At 36.7% G+C, this 24,418-nt stretch overlaps 2 protein-coding genes and 1 pseudogene across 19 annotated transcripts in view; all 3 read right to left on the bottom strand.

Annotated features, from left to right (window-relative positions):
* Positions 1 to 7,609, bottom strand: part of C14H2orf42 (chromosome 14 C2orf42 homolog) — a 34,998-nt gene extending 27,389 nt beyond the window's left edge. For 4 of the 8 annotated variants that reach the window (XM_027934494.2, XM_027934495.2, XM_027934489.3 and 1 more), the window contains exons 1-2: positions 7,518 to 7,609; positions 570 to 848 (exon numbers count right to left, since the gene is read on the bottom strand). The gene's annotated coding sequence lies outside the window, so the exon portion shown is untranslated. Of the gene's footprint in view, positions 1 to 569; positions 849 to 7,311; positions 7,423 to 7,463 lie in introns of those variants that run through there. The other 4 variants (XM_027934493.2, XM_027934490.3, XM_027934492.2 and 1 more) reach the window with 4 other exon arrangements.
* A 4,267-nt stretch (positions 7,610 to 11,876) lies between these two features.
* On the bottom strand, positions 11,877 to 11,975 carry LOC114092074 (U6 spliceosomal RNA; annotated as a pseudogene).
* A 1,519-nt stretch (positions 11,976 to 13,494) lies between these two features.
* Positions 13,495 to 24,418, bottom strand: part of Tia1 (TIA1 cytotoxic granule associated RNA binding protein) — a 32,124-nt gene continuing 21,200 nt past the window's right edge. For 4 of the 11 annotated variants that reach the window (XM_027934463.2, XM_071601676.1, XM_071601680.1 and 1 more), the window contains 6 exons: positions 20,151 to 20,259; positions 19,664 to 19,759; positions 19,455 to 19,539; positions 18,942 to 19,065; positions 17,921 to 18,066; positions 13,495 to 16,190 (listed from right to left, as the gene is read on the bottom strand). In XM_027934463.2, the coding sequence (XP_027790264.1) occupies positions 16,055 to 16,190; positions 17,921 to 18,066; positions 18,942 to 19,065; positions 19,455 to 19,539; positions 19,664 to 19,759; positions 20,151 to 20,259 (696 nt within the window). In that variant the 3' untranslated portion in view covers positions 13,495 to 16,054. Of the gene's footprint in view, positions 16,195 to 17,920; positions 18,067 to 18,941; positions 19,066 to 19,454; positions 19,540 to 19,663; positions 19,760 to 20,017; positions 20,260 to 24,418 lie in introns of those variants that run through there. The other 7 variants (XM_027934465.2, XM_071601678.1, XM_027934464.2 and 4 more) reach the window with 5 other exon arrangements.

Raw genomic sequence — 24,418 nt, forward strand, 5'->3', positions numbered from 1 at the left:
GGATAAAACTAGGGCTGGGGTTGTGGCTCAGTGGTAGAACACTTGTCTAGCACATGTGAGACACTGGATTCGATCCTCAGCATCACAAAAAAATAAAGGTATTGTGTTCAGCTACAACTAAAAAATATACTTAAAATAAATTGGATAAAACTTTTCTTCCTACTTCTCTATACATTTAAAAAATTCTACTGTAGCAACCAAAGCATTTTTCCACGATTTGTTCTGCACAGCATTTGAAGTTATTTCACCAAATTTGTTTTATCTGGGTTTTTGTTTTGTTTTTTGGTACTAGGGGCATTCTACCACTGAGATACAACCCCAACCCTTTAAAATTTTTTTTTTGGTAAATTGTGAGGCAGGGTCTTGCTAAACTGCCCAGTCTGGCCTTGAACTTAGTATCCTCCTGCCTCAGCCTCCCAAATCACCGTGATTACAGGTGAGCACAACCACATCTAGTTATTTAATCAAATCTTTAATGCATAGATGTTTAACTTAAGCAAGGACTAGAGAACAGGAAAGACAGATTCTTTCCCTTTCTCCATTCCCCATAAAACCCAGTCCAGTCCTACCTGTACTAGCTTCCAGGGCATCTGAAAAACAGTGTAACCTGAATTTATAAGACTTAAAGTGTGTTTCGTTAGTTTGTGATGATCAGAGAGGACAGGTAAAGGCATGATCATTTGTAGAGTAAATGATACCGCTTAATACAAAGTCTTCTCAATTTTGAATTCTATGGTGTAACAATGCAGACATTCTGCCTCCTCCTTCTTGACCAGCCAATCGCAAAGCTCCTGCCCAATGTTCCACAGTCAAAGATTCCCACTTCCCTAAGTGGAGATTTTGGTGGTCTACAAGTAAAACAAGAAAAAAAATATTAATAACATACAAAGATGAGATGGTTCAGACAGAATACAGGCTGGGAGTACAGTTCAGTAGTAGAGCACAAACTTAGCATGTGTGAGAGCCTGGGTTCAATCTTCAGCACACACACACACACACAAACACACACACAAAAGATAACAAAAGAAATAAAAATCACAGAAGCTAAGTCTTTCACAATTATTTGAGAAATAGTTGACAAATTGTTATGGAAATGGTTAAATGTTTTATACTTCTAACTTCAAGAAAGTGAAACAATGTTAACTTTACTCCACCTCCAGTTGACAAGAACACCTAGAGCCATGATATAGAATTGGCCAAATGCTCATCTTTCCTATAAGTAATATATTACATTCCTAAGAGTGCTTTATGGCTAGGCTTCCTGTTGCCATGTCCTGAGCTGCTTTCCTCCACCATAATCTTCTACCATGATGTTCTGCCTCATCTCTGGCCCCAAGGAATGGAGTCAGCCATCCATGGACTAAGACCTCTAAAACCTAGATCATCATCATTGTAAAGAGGCAAGCTTGTCACCACACCCATCCAGTGCATAATTTAACTGTGGATTTTCTGCAAACACAGCTGCAATTGGCGTTTGTCTTCTGCAAAAGATTCACACAGTGAAAAGGTGTTTGATGGTGGAAGTCTCTAATCTCACTTATCAATGTTGTATTTTCAAGTCCACAGAGGTGCTAAAGGAAACAAAAAGAGCCTGTCTTTAGAGGAGATGGTAAAACTGAAGATGGAAAAAGAGCTGGAGTATAACTTTCGTAATTAATGCCAAGGAGAACAACCAGATCCTTCATGAAATATTTGTTGGTATTAAATTTAGATAAGACTAGAAAATTTGAAGTCACATATAAATGTCAACTATTATGATTTTACAAGACAGCAAAACTATGAAACAGAAAAACATTTATTTAATGAACACTGATTGACCAGGTACTGTTAAAAAAAAGAGTACTTTACATTTTCTAGGTTGCTTTCACATTCATTATTTCATTTGGATTTCACAATATAAGATATCTCATTTAAGCCAAACAATTGCTCTATAGATGAAAATAAAGAAATTATGTAATTCCTTCCTTTCCAGCCAGCAATATTGACAATGCTGTTTCTGCAAACACACAAAAATCTAAGAGTACCAAGTTTCTACCTGTGATTTCCCCCCTCAATATTATGAAAAATTTCAAAGATATAAAATTATACAGTGAGTTCCTCATGTGCCCACCCATTGGGTTTTACAATTAACATTTTATTATATTTGCTTTATTATGTCTAGTTATCCTTCCTTCTGTCAGTTCCTCTCATATTTTGATGTATTTCAAATTAAAAGCCCCGCATGGTGACATACACCTGTAATCCCAACAGTTTGGGAGGCTAAGGAAGAAGGATCCTGAGTTCAAAGCCAGCCTCAAAAACTTAGCGAAGCCCTAAGCAACTCAGCAAGACTGTGTCTCTAATTAAATATAAAAAAGGGTTGGGGATGTGGCTCAGTGGTAAAGTGCCCCTGGTTCAATCTCTTGTACACACACACACACACACACACACACACATTCCAACAACAAAAACAAAAACAAAGCAAATAACAAGTTTGGCATGGATATCATTATCTAAATATTTATTTATACAGTACTGGGTTTAACTCAAGGGCACTCTTACTACTGAGCTACATCCCCAACTGTTTTTACTTTTTTATTTTGAAACAGGGTTTCAATAAATTGCTGAGGCTAGCCTCAAACTTGCTATCATCCATCTTCAGTCCCCCTAGTCACAGGGATCACAGGCATGCACTGCCACACCTGGCTAACATTTAATGTTTTAAATATTGAATTTTAATGCTTTTTAAAAAAGTAATCTGATTTTTAAATTAGCAGTTAGCATTGTTTTCCCCCCAATTTCAAAGGACGATTTCCTTTTTTTTTTTTTTTTTGTAACATTGATTGAACCACTTAGCCACATCTGTAGACCTTTTTATTTTGAAACGATCTGGCTAAGTTGCCAAGGCTGGCTTTGAACTTGCAATCCTCTTGCCTCAGCCTCCTGACTCACTGGGATTACAGTCGTGTACTTCCATTCCCAGCTTTTGCTGTTTGCTTTATGCCCTGTAGAAGGCAACTTGCTAGTATCTTTCAAAATTACAACTGCATATTTGTTCTTTGGGAACCCAGGACTTGGCACATGTCAGATAAGTGCTCTATCACTGAGTTACAGCCCCAGCCCTGCATATTTCTTAAAAACAACAATCAACAACAACAACAAAAGACTTTCATGGGCTGAGGATGTAGTTCAAAGGCAGACTGCTTGCCTAACATGTCTAAGACCCTGAGTTCAATCCCCAGCACTGAAAAAAAATAAATAAAAAAGTTCAACTTTGGAACTTATTTTGTAGAAAAGCTACAAAGATAGTACAAAGAATTCCTGTATATGCTTCACCTAGTTTCCCCCTAAGATTAATATCTTACATAACTATGAGACATCTGTCACAATAAGGTTTAACATTGGTGCAATACAACTCACTCTACTACAGACTTCATTTGGATTTCACCAATTTTTCTAATGCCTTCTTTTTAAAAGAATAAACTGTCTACTTTATAATAATTATAGATTTTCAGAAAAGCTGCAGATAGAATAGAGTTTGCAGATACCCCTAACTCATTTTCTTCTGACATTAACCAATAGTGATGTACTACATATTACCACAGGACATTTGTCAAAACTAAGAAACCAGTAGAGGCACCTTATTAACTGAACTCCAGTCTTAGACTTTTTTCTCTCCAGGAGCCAATCCAAAATATCACATTACATTTAGCTATCACATCTCCTTAGTCTTCACAGGCCTGTGAGTTACTATGTTTCCTTGGTCTTAATAATCCTAACATATTTTGAAGAGTCAGGAATTTTATAGAATGTTCCTCAATTTGAGGTTGCAGATATTTCCTCTGCATACTCCTTTAGTATAATTCCACTAATAAGAATTTATCTTACAGATTCCCACATGTGTAAATGAGGGAAATATAAAGCTACTCACAAGCACTTTTGTTAACAGTAGAGCTCACAAATACCTAATGTCCTTCATAGATGAAACTGGATAAATTAATTATGTCATACATATACATACATATATGTAAAATGGAATACTATCCCAAAAGTAAGATTTCCTTATAGCTTTAAGAAAACAAAAGCCAGGCACAATGGCACACACCTGTAATCCCAGTGATTCAGGAGGCTGAGGAAGGAGGATCACATGTTCAAGGCTAGCCTCTGCAATTTAGTGAGACCCTCAGCAACTTAACAAGACTGTCTCAAAAACAAAAATATAAACAAACAAATAACAACAACAACAAAAACCCAGGGGGTATAGCTCAGTGATAAAGCACCCTTTTGTCCAATCTCCAGGTTACAAAAAAAAAAAAAAAAAAAACTTGGGGATGTAGCTTAGTGGTGCCAATCCCCAGCAACACACACACACACACACACACACAGAGTACATATTTGTGAATACCATGTAATGTCTCAATATATGTAAACACTGTATAATGTTCAAATCAGAATAAACATATCTATCTCTTCTATAAATATATAAACATTGTAAGATACTGCCAAACTGTTGATAACAACGTGGCTGTACCATTTTACATTTTCTCCAACAACCCAAAAGGATTCCCACTTTTCTACCCCTGGCCAGTGCTTGTTATGGTCTTCTTCATTATGGCCATTTGATTAGTGGACCTAAAATGGTATCTCACCATGGTTTTATTTACAAATCTCTAATGTATAATGATGTTGCGCCACCTTTCTCATGCTTAGGTAATCATATGGAATATTTATGCTATATCAAAGAAGCCAGACACTAAAGACCACATGTTATGTGATTCCATTTAAATAAAATATCCAGAATAGCAAAGTATATAGAGACGAAAGCAAATTAGTAAACTGAACACAGTGGTGCATGCCAATAATCCCAGACTTGGGAGGCTGAGGCAGGAGGATCCTGAGCTTGAGACCACCCTCATCTATTTAGTGAGACCCTGACTCAAAATAAAAAGGGCTGGAAATGTCACTCAGTGATAAGTGCCCCAGAGTTCAATCCCTAGTCCCAAAACATAAATTAAAAATAAAAGAAAGCATATTGGTGGCTGCCACAGCTGGAAGAAAGGGGAAATTGACAGTAACTGCTAATGGGTATGAGGTTTCTTTCTGGAGTGATTAAAGGCTGTATAACTTTGTGGATATACTAAAACCTTTAAATTGTAACACCTTTTAAAAGGGTAAATTTTGTTATATGAATATTTTAATGAAGCTGTTATTATTTTTAAAAAGACAAAAATATTTGGAATTCAAATGCCAAAGGTCTAATTTCCTGAGTTTTAAAAAACCAATAAGAAAGGGCTGGGGTTGTGACTCAGTGGTAGAGTGCTTGCTTAGCATGAATAAGGCACTGGGTTCGATCCTCAGCACCACATAAATGTAAATTGAAGATATTATGTCCAGGGGCTGGGGATATGGCTCAAGTAGTAGCGTGCTCGCCTGGCATGCGTGAAGCACTGGGTTCGATCCTCAGCACCACAAAAAAATAAAATAAAGATATTGTGTCCACCTAAAGCTAAAAAATAAATATTAAAAAAATCATTATGTCCACCTAAAACTAAGAAATAAACGTTAAAAAAAATAAGGAAAAGAAATCCACTAGAAAAAAGGAGAAAAGACATTAAAAGAAGGTTGAGAACAAGAAAAATTAAAAGTGATTTTAAATATGTGAAGATACTCAACCTTATAGTAAGGAAGAGGCAAATTAAAACAAGGTAACAGGGCTAAGTACAGCTCTGTGGGGAAGTATTTGTTCCACATGCTCAAAGCTCTAGGTTCAATCCCCAGCATCACAAAGTGAAAAACAAAAAAGATAACAGCAAAAAACCCACACAAACACAAAAAAGCCAAGATAACACTTTGGCAAAGTGGAAAAAAAAAGAAGAAAATTATCACTGTATTCATGAGAATGTGGAGAAACATTCTATACTGTTATTGTAAAACTCTTGGAAGAGATATAAATACAATAAATGTCATATACATACTTTGCCTTAACAATTCCACTTATGATATTGCATGTATTCTCACATGTGCAAAAAAGTATATGAAGGGATACTCACTGAAGAACTGTCCATAAATGCAGAACTATAGAAACAGTCTAAGAGCTCATCAATAGAGAACTGACATAAGAAAATTTTAGTGTAATCACACAATATGCTACTAAAAAGAATCAGACAACAGCCAGGTTTGGTGCAGACCTGTATCTCAAGCTACTCAAGAGGCTGGGGCAGGAGGACTGTTCCAGGACAGTTCTGCAACTTGGTGAGACCGTCTCAAAATAAAAAAAATAAAAAGGGCTGGAAATGTAGCTCAGTGATAAAGCACCTCTGGGATCAGTCCCAAGTACAGAGGGGAGAAAAAAAAAATCTGGGGATGTAACTTAAAAGTAGAACACTTCTGATCTGGATCCCCATACTGCAAAACAAAATAAAACAAGAACTGAACAGATGTATGGGTACTGTGGTTCAAATATCAACGTATATTGTGAAATGAAAAAAATCGTAGTACTTTGCTTAAACATGCTATTCTTGGTTTTAAAGGGGACAGAGAATAGGGGTGTATATATGTGTATGAACGTTTACTGCCACAGAAGTGATTTGTGACTAGGGAAACAGTGGGTCTGGAAAGAAGACTTACCTTTCACTGTTTTGTACTATTTTAATTTTAATGTGTGCTAGTACCACTTATTACAGATTCTGTATTGAAAGCATATACAAACACTTAACTTGTAAAGACCCTGTATTTGAAACATGAAAGGTCTCTAGGTAGTCTCTTTTTGGCAAATTTACAAAACAGTCTCCTTAGCAAGAGAATGTAAAGGGGCTGGTGATGGAAGAGTTAAGCCCTGACCGCTCCCTGAAGTGGTGGGTTTTCATCCTGGTTCTATCTGGCTGTGCAACTATATAGTTTGCAGAATGCTTTTTAACGCTTGTGAAACGGTTAGAAGAGAATGAATGACGATCATGAATGTAAACACACACACCAATTACACACACACAACTACACGAGTACCCTCCGTGTGGATAAGCCCTTTCTATGCATTTACTCATGTAATGCGCACACGAGCCTGTGAAGAATTGCCCATCTTGGAGATGAAACTGGCTGAGATTTAACGAAATTGTCACAGCCAGCGGGCATCTAACATGAGTTTGGAATGTGCTGGATTTCCTGTCAAACCACAAGTGAGAGGAGACGGCACATTAGCCCTCCACTGCCTCGGAGGGAAAAGACATCCTTCGGGCACACGTCTGGCAGGCGGCCTTCAGGACGGGAAACTCCCGCTTCCGGGGCCCGCCTGCCGCGAGACGCACGTCCCCCGGGACCTGCTTCCCGGCATCCTACCCGCGCGACTGCTCACTTCCGGTACTAAGTAGGCCCAAGCAGAAGCATCACCTCCTCGGCATCCTGTTCCTTGGATAAGCTCTCCGCCAGAATCCCCAGCCCTACACCCCGTCCCAACGCGTCGGGACCCTTTCTCAATACAATCGTCTTACCGGCCCTGCGCCCCCCCGTGGGCCCCAGGGCCCCTCGCCGATGACCGCCCTCACCTCTTCTCTCTTCGCCTGCCGCGGCCTTTTACAAACACGGCCAAACTGTTCGCTGTAACGGCGGTCGTTATTGGTCAGATCCGCCCACGCGCGGCAAATGCCCACCCACTTCAGCTCGCGTCGTCTTATGGGAATTGTAGTTTTCTACTCCTGGAGAGCGCTGAGAACTTCCGGCAGGATCCGGTGCCGCTTAGGTTCTGTCGCTGGATTTAACCCTACTGGTGTGGAAGGCACCAACGCAACTCCAGGGAAAACCGTTACTTCAGACCCGCAAAAATCATGTTTCTGTGTATAGTTTCACTGGAAATTGATGCAAAAGTCGCCTGAGATTTTTCTACTCTAGCGGATGTCGTGATTTTTGTTTAGAGATCTTGCCCACCAAAGTGCTTGTTGTTTCTATCTCTTGTATGTTTATGATAAGTTATCCTTTCCTCCCTTAATTAGTTTGACCTATTGAACGTTTTCCCTTACAATGAGCCGAAATTGGCCTCCTGTAATCCTAGTTCCGACTCTTGGAACCACACAGAATAAACCCAAAATCTTTGAGCATGATTGGAGACAGCTTCCCAATACAATGTGTCTCAAAGTGAGGACTCTTAGAAAACCTGTGATGAGATTTTCTGCACCCCTCGCCCTAGTCTAGCTGCTTCCTTCTAGTGGCGCTGTGGGCAGGTTCTTTACCACTGAGGAAAAAAAAATTTTTTTTGGTGGGTTACTGAGGATTGAACTCAGGGGTCACTTAACCATCAAATCAGTCATGGTGAGGCACATTTGCCGACGTGTGGCTCTGGAGACTGAGACAGGAGGATTGAGAGTTCAAAGCCAGCCTCAGCAACTTAGCAAGGCCCTATACAACTCAGTGAGACCTCTAAAACACAAAAAAGGGGTGGGGGATGTGGCTCAGTGGTTAAGGTCCCCTGGGTTCAATCTCTGGTACCTCTGCAAAAGCAACAACAACAACAAAACGATTATTATTTTGGTGGGAGTGTATTGGAGTGTACCTGTTTTTTGTTTGTTTTAGTTTTAATAATAGCTTTTATTATGCTTTTCTTTCTTTTCTTTTTGGTACTGGGGATTGAACTCAGGGGCACTTCACTACTGAGCCACATCCCTAGCCCTGGGCAAACCAGGATCTGAAACATGTAATAATGGCTGTTATGTGCTTAGCAATGTTATAGCTTTGTGCTAAATGCTTTATGTCTCATAAATAACGTATGTTAAGCCTTATAACAACCAGATTTTTTTTTTTAATATTCTGAAGTGCACTTTTCTTACATTTTAGCATGTTTGCTATCAGTGTGACAACCAGAATTTTTGTGAGTAATATATTTTCTGGGGCAGGGTTGTGGCTCAGTGGTAGAGCGCTTGCCTTGCATGAGTGAGGCACTGGGTTTGATCCTCAGCACCACATAAAAAAATAAATAAAATATTGTGTCCATCTACAACTAAAAAAATATTTAAAACAAAAAAGGGCTGGGGATGTGGTTCAGTGCTTAAGTGCCCCTGGATTCAATCCCGGGTACCAAAAAAGAAAAGAAAAAAAAATTGTTATATACTTTATACCACGTTATTTACACAAGTGTAAATTAGAATCACAACAGATTTTTGTTATTGATTTCTAACCTAACTTCCTTATGGTCAGAAAACACAAGTTATTTTTTTCTTTCCTTTTGAAACTCTGCTTTATTTTTCTGTTAACTGATTGAATGATAGCTTCTGACGCTTAAAGTCTTCTTTCCTTCCTTTTTTGATGGTACTGGAGATTGAACCCAGGGGCCCCTCAACCACTGAGCTACATCCTCAGTTCTTATTTTTTCCCCCATATTTTTTATTGGTGTATTATAGTTGTACAGAATGGTGGGATTGGCTGTTAAATATTCATACATGCACACAACGTTTGACCAATATCATCCCCCAGTTTTCCCCCTGCCCCTTCCCATTCCCTTGCCTCTATTCTACTGATCTCCCTTAGATTTTCATGAGATCCCCCATTCTTTTCCTTTTTCCTCTATAGATTCCACATGAGAAAAAAATAAGACCCTTGACCATTCTCAGTTTAGCTTATTTAACATAATATCCTCAAGTCCCATCTATTTTCCTATAAATGACAATTTCATTTTTCTTTATGGTTGAATAAAAGTTAATTGTGTATATGTACCATATTTTCTTTATACATTCATCTAATAATGGAAACCTAGGCTGGTTCTATAGTTGACGGCTATTGTGAATTGTGCTGCTATAAACATGGGTATGCATGTATTTCTACGATCACTTAATTCCTTAGGATAAAGACTAAGAAATGGTATAACTGGGTCATATAGTTGTTCCATGTCTAGTCTTTTGAGCAACCTCCACTGATTTCCGTAGTGGTTGTACTAATTTACAATCCCACCAATAGTGTATGTTCCTTTTTCTCCACATCCTAACATTATTGTTTGTATTCTTTTTTTAAAAATAATTTTTAAAATATTTATTTCTTAGTTTTAGATGGACACAATATCTTTATTTTATTTTTATGTGGTGCTGAGGATCGAACCCAGTGCCTCATGCATGCCAGGCAAGCATGCAATCAGTTGAGCCACATCCTGAGCCCCTATTGTTTGTATTCTTGAAGACTGCCCTTCTGACTGGTATGAGATGAAATCTCAGGGTATTTTTGATTTGAATTTCCCCAATTTCTAATGATATTGGACATTTTTCATGTTTGTTGATTATTTGTATTTCTTCTTTTGAGAAGTGTCTGTTTAAGCTCTTTCTACATTCTTGATTTAATCCTGTCAGAAGAGTACCTAATAAAGATTTTCTCCCATTCTGTAGGTTCTCTCTTCACATTCTTGTTTTCTTTGCTGTGTAGAACTTTTAAACATTTTTGGTTTTTTCTTTTGATACTAGTGATTAAACCCAGTGTTTTTTTTTTGGGGGGGGGGATACCAGGGATTGCTTAACCACTAAACCACATCTCCAGCCCCTTTTAAAGTATTTTATTTAGACAGGGTCTTGCTAAGTTGCTTAGGGCCTCACTATGTGCTGTCTTAATTCTCTGCTTCTCTATGGAACAGATAATACTAATTCCATTTTGCAAATGAGAAAATTAAAGGAGAGTCTTTCTCCCCACTGGTTTGTCTCCATACTTAGAATATGCTTTGTGTGTGTGTGTGTGTGTGTGTGTGTGGTGCTGGGGACTGAACCCAGGGCTTTGTGCATGCTAGGCAAGCACTCTACCAACTGAGCGATTTCCTCAGCCCCCAGCATTTTTGATTCATCAGTTTAGTATTACCTTTCTATTATTATATGCATCTTAATTCACAGACCTTTGTCAATAGAACTCTTTTTTTAATTGATCCCATTTCAGAGTTTCCCTTATTATGACCAGTACATGTTAAGTTTTTTTTACATCCTCCATACTGCTATAAAAATGTTCCATTATCTGACTCTACACAGTTCAACCTAATAACCAGGTCTACGCCTCTGACCATCAGTGTAGACTGACTGCCAAGTGGTTTCAAAGCCATCATCCTAGCACTTCCCTTTATCCATTCCTGTGCTGAATCCCATCTCTAGACACTCCATCATACTTTCTTTTTTCCCCATACTGGACCTACCACTGAACTATATATATCCACAGTGGTTTTTTTTTTTTTTCATTTTGAGATGAAAAAAAAGTTGTCAAGTTGCCCAAGCTGGCCTTGAACTTAGCATCTTACTTTAGCCTCCTCAGTGCTTAGGATTATAGGTGTGCATCACCATGCCAGGCTAATTCATAAAAATTTTTGGAGGCAATATCCTATTGACCCCTAGATTTCAATGTTGCTGTTGAGAATCAAAGTCCAGTATTATTCTGTCCTTTTTCCATTTCACAACTTTTAGAATGTTCCAAAATTTCTTAGTGGTACAGGTTTTTAATTCAATAATAGCTTTCTTATGATCCCCAAACCTATCATTTCATCAGGAAAAAATTTCAAATTCCACTCACAATATCAAGTTCTCTTCCTGGAGTCTGATTAGTTGTATACTAAGTCTCCTAAATTGGTCCAACTTTTTTTTTCCCCTTTGCTTTTTTTCTCCATTTTTAAAAAAACTGGCGATTATATCTGTACATAATAGTGGGATTTGTGGTTGCATATTCAGACATGCACACAACCATGATTTGCTCAATACCACCCCCCAGTATTTCCCCTTTCCCTCTTCTCTCTCCTCTGATCCCTTTCCTCTGTTCTACTTATCTATCTTAGATATTTTCATGAGATTTCCCCCTCCTCCACCTTTCTTATCCTTTCCCTTTAGTTTCCACATATTAGAGAAAACATAAGACTCTTGATCTTCTGAGTTTGGCTAATTTCACTTAACATAATAATCTCAAAAGAGTTGGAATGCTTTACAAATTTGCCTGTCATTCTTGTGCAGGGACCATACTAATTTCTGTGCTTTTCCAATGTTAGTATGTGCTGCCAAAGCAAGTACTTCTCTTTGCTTTTGATTTCTCTTCAAAGACTTTTTTTTTTTTTTTTTTTTGAGAGAGAGAGAGAGAGAGAGAGAGAGAATTTTTTTAATATTTATTTTTTAGTTTTCGGCAGACACACATCTTTGTTTGTATGTGGTGCTGAGGATCGAACCCGGGCCGCACACATGCCAGGCAAGCATGCTACCGCTTGAGCCAGATCCCCAGCCCCCAGTATGTTTTATTTATTTTTATGTGGTGCTGAGGATCAAGGCAAATGCTTTGCCCCAGCCCATTTCCTTGTCTTTTAGTATTTCTGACTGGCACAATTCAAAGTAGGATGACTAATGGCCAATTTTTGTTTTTGTTTTGGTGGAGACTTTCAAATGTCAGTGCCTGCCTTTTGGTAGTCATTCAGTTTTTTTCACAGAAGGATCCTCCAACATCTTGCCTGGTGGATATATATATATTCTAGAGCTGAAGAAAGATAAGATGCTAGGGAATATGAATTTATACAGTAAATGTTCCTTTTCTGTACAGCATGGCCTAGTAAGGAAGTGTACTGTTTCCTTTTTTTAGTTGAATTCTTATCAGAGTAACATTAGCCTCCCATTTCAGAAATCATTATTACTGGTCAATCTTGGTAAAAATCTCAGTTCCAAATCCAGTGCTGCAGATGACTGAATAAAACAGAAATTTTTAATAACTAAAGGGTACTCAAGGTAATCCACTATAAATACTTTATAGACTTCATATTTGGTTAATTCCTTATATATCTATGTGAATTAAAGTCTCCAAATGAAAGGAGAAAAATCCTATTCAAATGGAACATACTCAATCATTTTATTAAAGCTTTTAAATTAAAATTCAGAGTTTTGGAGTTATGGTCTTTAAATCCTAAACACAGCAGTCAAAATGGAGTGGTTGAAATAAGATGTAATAGGAATAAGCCACTATAAAGGCATAAATGTTTCTAAAAATCATTTAAGAGGTTTGCTTTTTTATTTTCTATAAATACATTTTTTAAAAATATTTATTTTTTTAGTTGTGGTTGGACCCAATACCTTTATTTATTTATTTTTATGTGGTGCCTCACATGTGCTAAGTGAGCGCTCTACTGAGCCACAACCCCAGCTCCAAACACTTTTTTTTTTCCTAATTCACTTAGTGAATTTAGTTACTCCTTTTGTAAGTGCAATCTAGTCCTTTTTGATTGCCTTTTTAAATGGGACTCTAATGCATACATAAGGAAGATGACCAATCACAGGAATAAAACAGGAGAATAAAAACTAGAATGTGAATCTCATTTTCAACAGGAGACAATATTAACAAGGAAAATGAGACCCTAGTTTCACATTTAGTTAAAACTGCAAAATGCAAATTCTTTGTGGTATTAAACAGCTAACCCAATGCAAACCACGGTTTTTGGAATAAGAATTAAAATATATAAACATCTGAATGAGTGAATATAACAATCAGCTAGACCAAAAAGAAAAAAATTCTCACACACAATAATCACTGCCAAGAAGATCCCACAGGTTATAGAAAACATAAAGGAACTTTAATATCCAAACAGGGTAAAGAATTCTGGATTAAAATGACCCATTAAGAGTGAATCATTTCAGGTTCTTTACAGTACCAGAAAGTCTGAATGCATATTGCAGAGAATGAAATTATTAAAAATTTTAATTTCCTTACCTGATACTAATTCCAGTATGATTTTTTAGACTGAAAAATCTTTAAATGACTTGTTTTAACACTAAGGTTTAAACCAAAGTTAGCAATGTTTCTGAAATATGAATTTGTTCAGTAGTGACCTTTTCATTCTGAATACTGGGTATCTCTTTCTCCTCAAAAAGTAGTCAATGTACAGTTGAAAGCTTGTACAGTAAGAAAATATACTGGCAAATAAAAACTGTTACTACTTGAGATAGTCAAAATGAGAAGAAAGCTACACTTGTGTTCAGATTAAATTACTTATGCCCAAACAATTTACCCTGCAGTCCATGAGTGTATAGGAAAGTACTTTTTAATTAGAGAAAAATGAGGCTCCTAAAATAGAAACATAAGCCAGAAGAATCTAAAAATAGCTTCCTGATATTTTATTTTGAGTATTTAAGCTGCTTTTGGTTGCATGCCCTGATCTGTAGAAGTTAACAAGGAAATAACATTTCCAAGTATTTAAAAAATTTACTCATCTTCCATAAAGCAACTTTTAATGTATTATCAACACTTAAAAATACACAGTGACTTAATGAAACATCAGTACAACTGCATAGAATTGAGCTCCAGAAAACTATACACTTACAAGCTGTCTTTCCTGGGCTCTGGTTTACAAAGTATTATTGGCTTAGAGACCAGCTTAGAGTCATTTGTCCTACCTGGAAGATACAGGCCAGGAAACTCATTTGACTTCATAGGCCTTTTCGGTTCCTAAATAAAATACTGGGAGCTCTCGGAGAATCTTAAAAACCACCAACCATTTAAACACATACACTGGGGACCCTTCCTCTCTGTAAGTCAAGGAGGATTTGTGACCTTCACTGAAAACAAAACAAAAATCACATCTCCCACAACTCTTCTAAGAGACTCTGAAATGTACTAGAAATTTCAAAACTAGAACAATGCCATCAAAGATTAAACCTCTTAATGCTTGGAGCCACACCAAAATAATAAAATTGGTAACTCCAATAAAACAGGTACCCAAAGAATCAAAATAGCGATTGCACTGAGGATTCTCTTCTTTGAAGGCTGTTTAAGGAGGTAGGATTTTAAGGTTTTCTTTTCTTTTTTTTTTTCTTTTGTTTGTTTTTATTTATCTTTTGGCCTCTGAACATTTAAAAAATGCTTTGCCCGGCTGGTCCTTCAGGCTATTTTTGGAGTTTATAATGAACCCCAAGCCTGACATAAGGATATTCTATAGTTTCACAGCTATCATTTGTACATATTAAGTTGATTTACTCTTAAGTAAATCTAACTAGAAAATGGCAAATTATATTCCTTTACATACAACTTTGTGTCTCAAAGTTCTTGAAAAACAAGAGATGATTTTGTATTCAAAGACTACCAAAGTATGTGTTTGATATTCACATGCAAACAACCTAAAACCTTATAAATCTCATGTCAACTCTGCATGATGCCTTTAAAAAGGAAATGACATACAAAGTTTGTAACTGTGCAAAATATTAAACTGCTAAAACATTTTACATAATGAAATAATACATGTAAATGTATAAGTTGACACATGAAAGTTACATGGCATAAGAACTTATCACATTTCAGAGATTTTTCTTGAGTAACAAGTTTTTGTTTTTACAGTTCCTGGTACACAGCAAAGTTTATCACAGAAGATAAAAATCCTTTTAAACAAATCCAACGGAATTCTTGAGGCACCTTCTCATATAAAACACAAGATGAATGCAATTATCAATCCATCTGAGAAAAGTTTTCAATCTAAGTGAACATCATTTTTTCCCATTTAACTATATTCTACAGAACTTTAATAAGGCAAGACAAATTTGTGAAAAAATGTAAATACAAAAATGATGTAAACTAATAATTTATATTTAAAAACCCCAAGGGGTAACAGTGAAGATGGGACAGCTCAAACAATGCCTATTATTTTTTTAATCTAAAACAGAATTGTGCACAAGCTGAAGATAACAAAGAACTTCTAGACTTTGCACAGTTTTGGTTTTTCTTTCTTTCTTTTTTTAAAACCATCTTTACATTACATGTTTTAAATCATATCAGGAATGCAAACTAGAACTGCACACTACTTTAGTGGAAAAATGTTCAACATTGTGCAATTTTCTGCCTCTTAATTTTTAAAAAGTGGCAGCAATCCCTGCATTTGTATTTGAAACAAGGATCTGAGAAACTTTATCAAAAAAGGTAATGAAGGCAAAAATTGGCAGACATCCAGCATCTTGTTTCTTTTTAAAAACAATGTGGATGATAAGTAATTTCATGATTAAAAAATGAATCTTTTAAATAAATACATTGTATCTGATATTTGCACTGACTGATTTGATAAATCTTTTAAGTAAACAACGGCTTTACTACACTCCCTGTAGCCTCAAGCCACTGGCTTTATATTCTAGAGTCCTTTTTCACTGGGTTTCATACCCTGCCACTCGATACCCCGCTGGCTGATTAGGCAACATGCTGCCATTCTGTCCTTGAGGTGGCTGTACTCCGTAATTTGGTCCCATCCAAGGTGCAGAAGACTGTGTCTGACTGGTAGAGAAGGTGAAAGAAGCAGAAGAGAAGGGACATCTACCAGTTAAAACAATGCAATGCTAAGAACAAATCACAACATGGAAAGGGAAAACATACTTTTTCTTAAACCCAAATATAAAAGTAACTATAAAGCCAGAGAAAGTAAACGCAAAAGTAAAGTAAAAAATCTGTATATTCTCCCTCTGAGTTGTACTTAAACTGAGTAAGATACTACCTGAAAGAAACTCCATCATTTGGTATAATAAATACTAGCATTTAGGGCTGGGGAAGTGGCTCAGTGGTAAAAAGCTTACCTCACATGTACAAGACCCTAGGTACAATCCCCAGCACCCAACAAGATAAAACAAAAAAACTAGCATTTATATTACTTAAAGAAATTAAAATAAGTATGAGCATGTGTAACTCATAAATTTTTCAACATTGTATGTGGTGCTGAGGATCAAACCCAGTGCCTCACGCATGTGAGGCGAACACTCAGCCACTGAACTACAACCCCAGCCCCTATACTACTCTTTTGTTTCAGTTGCTGATATGCTATTAGAAAGAAGATGACCAGGGACTGAAGAAACTTCAGGGCCAAGTGAGCATGGCCAGGGCTGCAGTGGCAAGAACCAAAAGTACCTGGGAGGCCAGGATAATGCTGGTGGCGTGTATTATTACCATAGAATCAATTCTGACAAATAGCACTTGGTTACTTTCGAAAGATGGTATGAGGTATTACCAAAAATTGTCAGACTTAATAAACCAAGCTGTCAGACTTAATAAAATGTGAATGTTGGTCAGTGAGCAGATAAAGTGCTGCCAAAACAAGCCTGGAACTGCTGCCACCAGTGATGTGGTGCAATTTAGCTACTACATTTCTGGGAAAGAGAAAGTTCTCAAAGTAGCCAGTCATCATCATCATCAAGTCCAAATTCCTCTCTAGAAGAGCTGAGGAGATTTTTTTTGTGTGACTATGTCCTTGGTAGCTAAAAGCCATGTGGAGAGAAGTTCACTAAATGCAAACAAATACTTTACTCTTGGGTTGAAAAAATGTGCATCTAAGAATGGCTAAGTGACCATTAGTCATCTGAAAGGCTTAACAACTATTAAGCACTTTTTTCCCTCACTAAAAAAATTAGTTGATTTTTTTACCAAACATTAGCAGAATTTGTATGACTCTGATTATACTTCAAGGCAACAAGTTTCTAGGAAAAATCAACAAGAAGGAGGAGGAGGAAAAAAAAAAAAAAAACCCAGACAAACAAAAAAAAACATCCCCCTCCCCCGCCCCCGCCCCGGGCAGTACTGGGGATTGAACCCAAGGCCTGCACATGCTAGGCAAATGCTCTACCACTGGGCTATATCCCCAGCCTTCTAGGCAAATTTTTAAAGATAATTATTTAAAACTATAAATTAGGCAGGCATAGTAGCACATGTGTTTACTGTCAAGACACTCAAGAAGCTGAAGCAGGAGGATTCCAAGTTTGAGGACAGCCTGGGCAACTTAGTGACACCCTCCCTGTCTCAAAAAATAAAAAGTTCTGGGGATGTAGTTCACTGGTAAAGTGCTCCTGGGTTCAATCTCCAGTATCAAACCAAACCATAAATTACTATTCTAAAAGTAAGTCCTTCAAAGGCTACAGTTGTGCTTTGCACAGGGGGCCACATTGCCTACTAATTACTTAAAATTTCTTTTGGACATTTTCTAATGTTAATAAAGCAAAAGGTCAAACATGCTTACTTAAATCCCTGCTGGTTCCATGCCTGGCCATACATTCCATATGCAGGTACTTGCCATCCATTAGGCATATACTGGCCAATCTGTTGTGCGTTTCCATACCACTGGCCCCACTGGCCATAAGCTTGTGGATATCCAATTTGATTCTGCTATTAGGTAAAATTATAAGAGATAATTTAGTATTATTTAAAATTATTTGTATATATGCAGCTCTTGATATACCACAAATACTTAACAAAACATATATAAAACATTTTATAATTAAAATGACAGGATAAACAATAATTTAGTGATTACTAAAACAAAACAAAACAACAAAAAACCCTTAGGGCCGAATGGCATGGCCCATGCCTGTAATCTCAGCAGTCAGGGATGCTAAAGCAGGAGGATCCAGAATTCAAAGCCAGCCTCAGCAACTTAGCAAGGAGCTAAGCTACTCAGTCAGACCCTGTCTCTAAATAAAATACAAAAAAGGGCTGGGGATGTGGCTCAGTGATTAAGTGCCCCTGAATTCAATCCCCGGTAACAAACAAAAAAACCCTTAGGTTCTCCTGTTGCAACTCTACATCATTTTCTATAGTCTATAAGGCAGTGATAATGCCCCAACAATAAACTTAATATAATGTTTAAGTGTTTGGTAAATTATTTACTTAAATGAAGAAATCTATATAGTTTAGGATTTTCTTACTCCCACCTCTCTGCTCCACTTATAACTTCCTCAAAAAAATCTTTATGAGATCAAGTTTAAAGTTGCCTAGAAAAACTTAATGCCCTGTTAGGTTTGTCATAGCATTTTAAAATTCACTGTGTGAGCATGAGACAATTGAGGCAGTTACACTCATCATGTCAGCACTGCAATCCATGAAAACACCACTCTGGAACTATAATACATATAGAAAGAGCTCTTATATATTATGAATTGAACTAGAAACTTATTAACAAAGATTATCAACAATTCTCATTTTAAAATAACCTTACTAATATTAACCCAGCAATTACTTCCCAAAGTTCAGGACCCTCTTACCTGTTGCACAGGATTTATCATATCAAGAGTTTCTTTGCCCCAATAGCATTTCACAACATGACCTTCAATAGTAGTACCATTAACAGAAACAATTGCATGTGCGGCACTTTCATGGGAATTAAACCTATTGAAAACAATATTAAGAATCAATAAAAATTCTTTTAAATTGAATTTAAGAATAAGACCTATTTTTAAAATCAAGGCAAATAAACTCAATAGCCGTTTGGCAGGGGAAAAAAGATCAAGATGATCTTAAGGTAGAACAAGCAGTTGGTTGGTTTTCTTTGCCATTTCTTTCAAAGATCTTTTAGTTCTGGAGAAACTTTTCTAAATAGAGGATATGTTTTATTGGCCTTGTGTTGGAAGAAGGGAGAATAAAACATACAGGAGCAAAAACGCTGTATGCTAGAGAAATTTCCATGTCTTTATAAATGAGGTAAATTCTTAAGAAACCATTGTTAAATGTTCAGAAATTATTTGAGGGGGGAAAGTTTTCACAAAAAACATCCCTACCTCACAAATGAATATCCTTTATCTGGAAAGACTCGAATTTCCATTATTTGCCCAAATGGTGAAAAAGTCTGACGCATTAGTTGTTCTGTTAGACAAAAAAAACACAAAAACAAAAGAAACCACACTCAGTTATAGTAAAATCCTAAAAATATTAAGCTTCTTAGCTTAAAGATTAATTTCCAGATAGCACATAGGTAAAGCTCCCATACCTGTTAGTCCAGAAGTAACACCTCCACAGTAAACAGTACAGTTGCTTGGACTAGACTGATTTACAACCTCATCATATGATAGCTGTTTAGTGTTTGCTGGAGAAGGAAAAAGTTTTACATTTTCAATTCATTAAATAAATGTTCAGAAGGACAAAAGCAGCATTAACTACACTACTATAATAGCAATATTTGATCAAAATGCTTAGAGAACACACATTACATTTGACATTAGGATTAAACCTCCCCCAAGAATGTCTAAAAAATTAGCCATTATTCTCTATGTAATAGGAGACTTGACATTAGAGATTGAATATCATTTACTATTTAAAAATTACAAAAATGAAAACTAAGTACATTTTTGAACAGTAGTCTTGATTTGCTTCTCATCTATTTCTGCAATAAGTCTCCGGGAACAGCTCTAACATTTACAATCTAGTGTATTTTTCTCCAAAATTCCACATTTCCTTTTCTTCTCCAATACACCTACACTCATATGTACTCTTTGGAGCTGGAGGCTTTCGGGTTGCCCAGTTAGTTCTGATTTGTCGTCCACCAAGCCATTGGCCACCCATCTGTTGAATAGCGTTTTCGGCATCCTGTTCCGCACAATATTAGAAATGACAAAGAATATACCATTAGTAGATGGTAAACAACTTTTAGCGGTAGTCATAACTTTGTGCTTTTTGTTAGTGTTTTTTAGTGAAGGTACTTTATTAAACATACAATATATGACAGCTTTCTAAAAATGCAATGGTGATGCTAGGCACGGTGACGCATGCCTAGGTAATCCCAGCAGCTTGGGAGGCTGCATGTTCAAAGCCAGTCTCGGCAATGGTGAGTCACTAAGCAACTCAGTGAGACCCTGTCTCTAAATAATAAACAAAATAAGACTAGGGATGTGGCTCAGTGGTTGAATGCCCCTGAGTTTGATCCCCCACCAAAAAATGCAATGGTGCTAAACTGGGCGCAGTGGCGCACACCTGTAATGTCAGAGGCTGGGGAGGCTGAGGCAAGAGAAGCCCCCACATTCAAGGGCAGCCTCAGCAACTTAGAGAGACCCTGCCTCAAAATAAAAAATAAATAGGGCTGGGGATATAGTTCAGTGGTTTAGCTCCCCTGGGTTCAATCTCTGGTATCACTCACACACTCACACACACACACACACACACACACACACAGAGCAATGGTGCCTTTTAATTATCTTTTTTGGATATCAGACTTTGGTAACATTAATTATCTGAAAAAGTCCGAGTCCCAATCCCCTAATAATAAGGTTAGCTATCATCAACTTTATGCAAAAACTCAACCTAATATAAATAAAAATTTTATTTTACACGATCCCAACAAACTTATTAATGATAGTATTGGGTTTCTCATTCATCTAAAAGTAAATATGGAGTTCTAGGTACTAGGTTAAGAGCTGGGGATACACTGTGGTAGGAGGACAAAAAGCAATTATAAATTGTGGTAGGTACCATGACAGGAACAAAATACTAAGATAAATAATATGGGCATGGGGATCTATTTTAGACAGCATGAGTAGGAAAATGCTTTTTTTTGGGTCCTGGGATTGAACTCAGGAGTATTTGACCACTGAGCCACATCCCAGCCCTATTCTGTATTTTATTTAGAGACAAGGTCTCACTGAGTTGCTTAGCGCTCACTTTTTACTGAGGCTGGCTTTGAATTCGTGATTCTCCTGCCTCAGCCTCCCGAGCCACTGGGATTATAGGTGTGTGCCACCAAGCCTGGCAGGAAAGTGCTTTTTAAAATGACATAATCTGAGACTGTGAAGAGCACAAGATAGCCAAGTCAAAATAAAGGGGAAGTAAGCCCCAGTAGATGGAAAAGCACTGCCAGTTCTAAGGCAGGAAAGAGTTTGGTCTGTGTCACAAAAACATGTGGAAGATTAGTTTCAACAGAATCTAGTGCATAAAAAGGGAGAGTGCCAGAGAACTGAAAAACTTTAAGAAAGAGCATCATGATCTAATCTGTTTTCTTTGGTAGCAGGGATTGAACCAAGAAGCTGAGGCTATTATAAGTATAACATATATTTTTTATTTTGAGAAAGGGTCTTGCTAAATTGCTTAAGGTCTCATTAAGTTGCTGAGGCTGGCTTTGAACTTGAGATCCTCCTGCTTCAACCTCCTGAGCCATTGTGATTACAGGCATATGTCACCATACCAGCTTGATCCATGTTTTAAGGGCATTCTTAGTGCTAGAAGAATGGTTTAGGGAAATGGATATTAAAAGGAAAAGGACACTTTGAGACTACTTCAACATTGCAGATTTTTAAAAATGCTGTTGGCCAGTAGCTGTGGCTATAATCTAAAAGAAAGGCCAACAAAATGGGGTACTGGGAAGGACACAGTAAGCAAAAGGGGACAAATCTAAGATAATTCCTAGGTTCCTGCTTCAGAAGTTGGAAGGACAGTGGCAGCTTTAACTAAAATGAGAACAGACTAGGAGGGAGGTGGGGAACAGGTTTGAGGGATAAATGAAGAGTTCTGCTTATAAGTTTAAGATGTCTGTGACTCATCTAAACAAAGACCATTTGATTCTAGTTCTGACTAAATATGCATTCACTAGTGATTTTTTTTTTTTTTAAGAGAGAGGAGAGAGAGGGAGAGAGAGAGAGAATTTTAATATTTATTTTTTAGTATTTGGCGGACACAACATCTTTGTCTGTATGTGGTGCTGAGGATCGAACCCGGGCTGCATGCATGCCAGGCGAGAGCGCTACCGCTTGAGCCACACCCCCAGCCCCGCACTAGTGATTTTTTAAATAGGAGAAACTTACATTCCATATTCTCAAATGGGAAAAATGAGTTCTAGCCCACCCAAACCTGCAACTTAATTTCCCTACATTGTATTAACCACCTTCAAAACCTATGAATCAATACCCTAAGGAACTCAAATTAATTGTGGCTATTAATCCATCGTATAAATTGTTTATCTTTCCAAAATATTATACTGTGACTAACAATAAAGTAAAACTATGCTTCATAATTATTTTATTTTCTCACCTTATAGGAAAAATATCTTATAATTGATAGATGGGACACGTACATTACTGATCTTGTTTCTTTTCACTTGTCAAGATGCTTTACAATTTCTAACTTTTCTTCTAATATATGGGTTCTTTCCAATACTATAAGCTTACCTACTTTCTTCACAGATTTTTCTTTTTTTAGAAGACAGTTATATTTCATATAGTGAAGATGATAGCTATACTATACAATACATTGACACAAACACCTGATCATCTGATCAGAAGGCATAAGTTGTTCTGAGAATGACTGAATTATAATTGCAGGACATTTTATATTCTCTTTTTTGGCCTTGCTAGCCATATCTAGGCTTTTAAAGCATATTTCTAATTTGGACAGTAAATTTGGGGCAAATGATCATAAGTAGTTAAAGTACATATCTAGACGGTAAAAGTTCATAGGAATAATCAGACATAAGGTCAATGTAAGTAGTCAAAGGAACTAGAAAAAAACAATTTTTTTTTGAGACAGAGTCTTACTAAGTTGCCCAGGCTGGCCTTGAACTTGACATCATCCTGGGATTATACGTGTGCACCAACATATCAAGTTTGAAAAACTTTTTATTTTTATTTTTTAACTTTTAATGGTTCATTCTAAGGTACTCTAATACAGAAAATACATTGCTTTGTATTCATCTCAGGCAACTACCTGTCTTAATATAATGGTGAACAATAAAATTCAAAGTTTAATGCAAATGTAGTATATGCTGGAAGATTTGTACATATAAATTCTCCTGGGCTGGGGTTGGGGCTCAGTGGTAGAGCGCTTGCCTTAAATGTGTGAGGCACTGGGTTCAATTCTCAGCACTGCATATAAATAAAAAATAAAGGTGCCTCAACAACTAAAATAAATATAAATAAATAAAATTAAAAATAAAATAAATTCTCCCACATGTATCCCTGTAGTTTTGCAAGTGTGATCCTACTTCATTTAACTGCTCTGACCTTTAGTTATATTAAAAAGTTTTAAGCACTTAATTATTTGAATTGATAACATACTTACAACATTAATAACTACAACACAATGTACAGTGTATTACTTCATCTGCCTGTTTCTCAACAACTACCCCCAGACCCAAAACCCTGCTAAAAGACTTTTTTATCCCCACAAGGGAAAACAAAAAAACCCCAAACACAATTTAATACAAGTCCCTTTCCTTTTAATGAAAATTAGCTTTCCAGCTAATAATACCTATAGAAATCTTTCTATAACGAGTACGCTACCCTTCCTTGTCTCTACAAAAACAAGAAATTTCAAATTAATGCAAATTGGGGTTCAGTAAATACTTGTAGAATGAAAGGAAAATATGAGAAGTTTCAATACAATGTATCATTTTTTTAAAGAGGTTCTCAACCATCAGAGAATTTTATTACTTACTTTTTAATTACTCTGGAAATATAAAAGGGGAATAACAAGATTTTTCTTTCTGCCTTCCTTCCTTCTATTTAGGTGCTTGGGGATTGAACTCAGGGTCTGGAGCATGCTAAGCTGTCCCCAGTCCCCATAACAGAGATTTTAAACATCTACTTTTGACTGATAATTTAAATATCTTTACTATGTATATTCTGAAACACTGTATCAGTACTTTGTATGCATCACATGTTAAATAAATGTTGACTAAATAATCAGAAAGGAGAAAGAAGATATCTTCTAGTGAGGGTACTAATTATTGGCAAAATAAAAGATGTAAGAAAAATAAACTTTT

Source organism: Marmota flaviventris, chromosome 14 (assembly GCF_047511675.1).
Source record: "Marmota flaviventris isolate mMarFla1 chromosome 14, mMarFla1.hap1, whole genome shotgun sequence".
In the NCBI taxonomy this organism is placed as follows: Eukaryota; Metazoa; Chordata; class Mammalia; order Rodentia; family Sciuridae; genus Marmota; species Marmota flaviventris.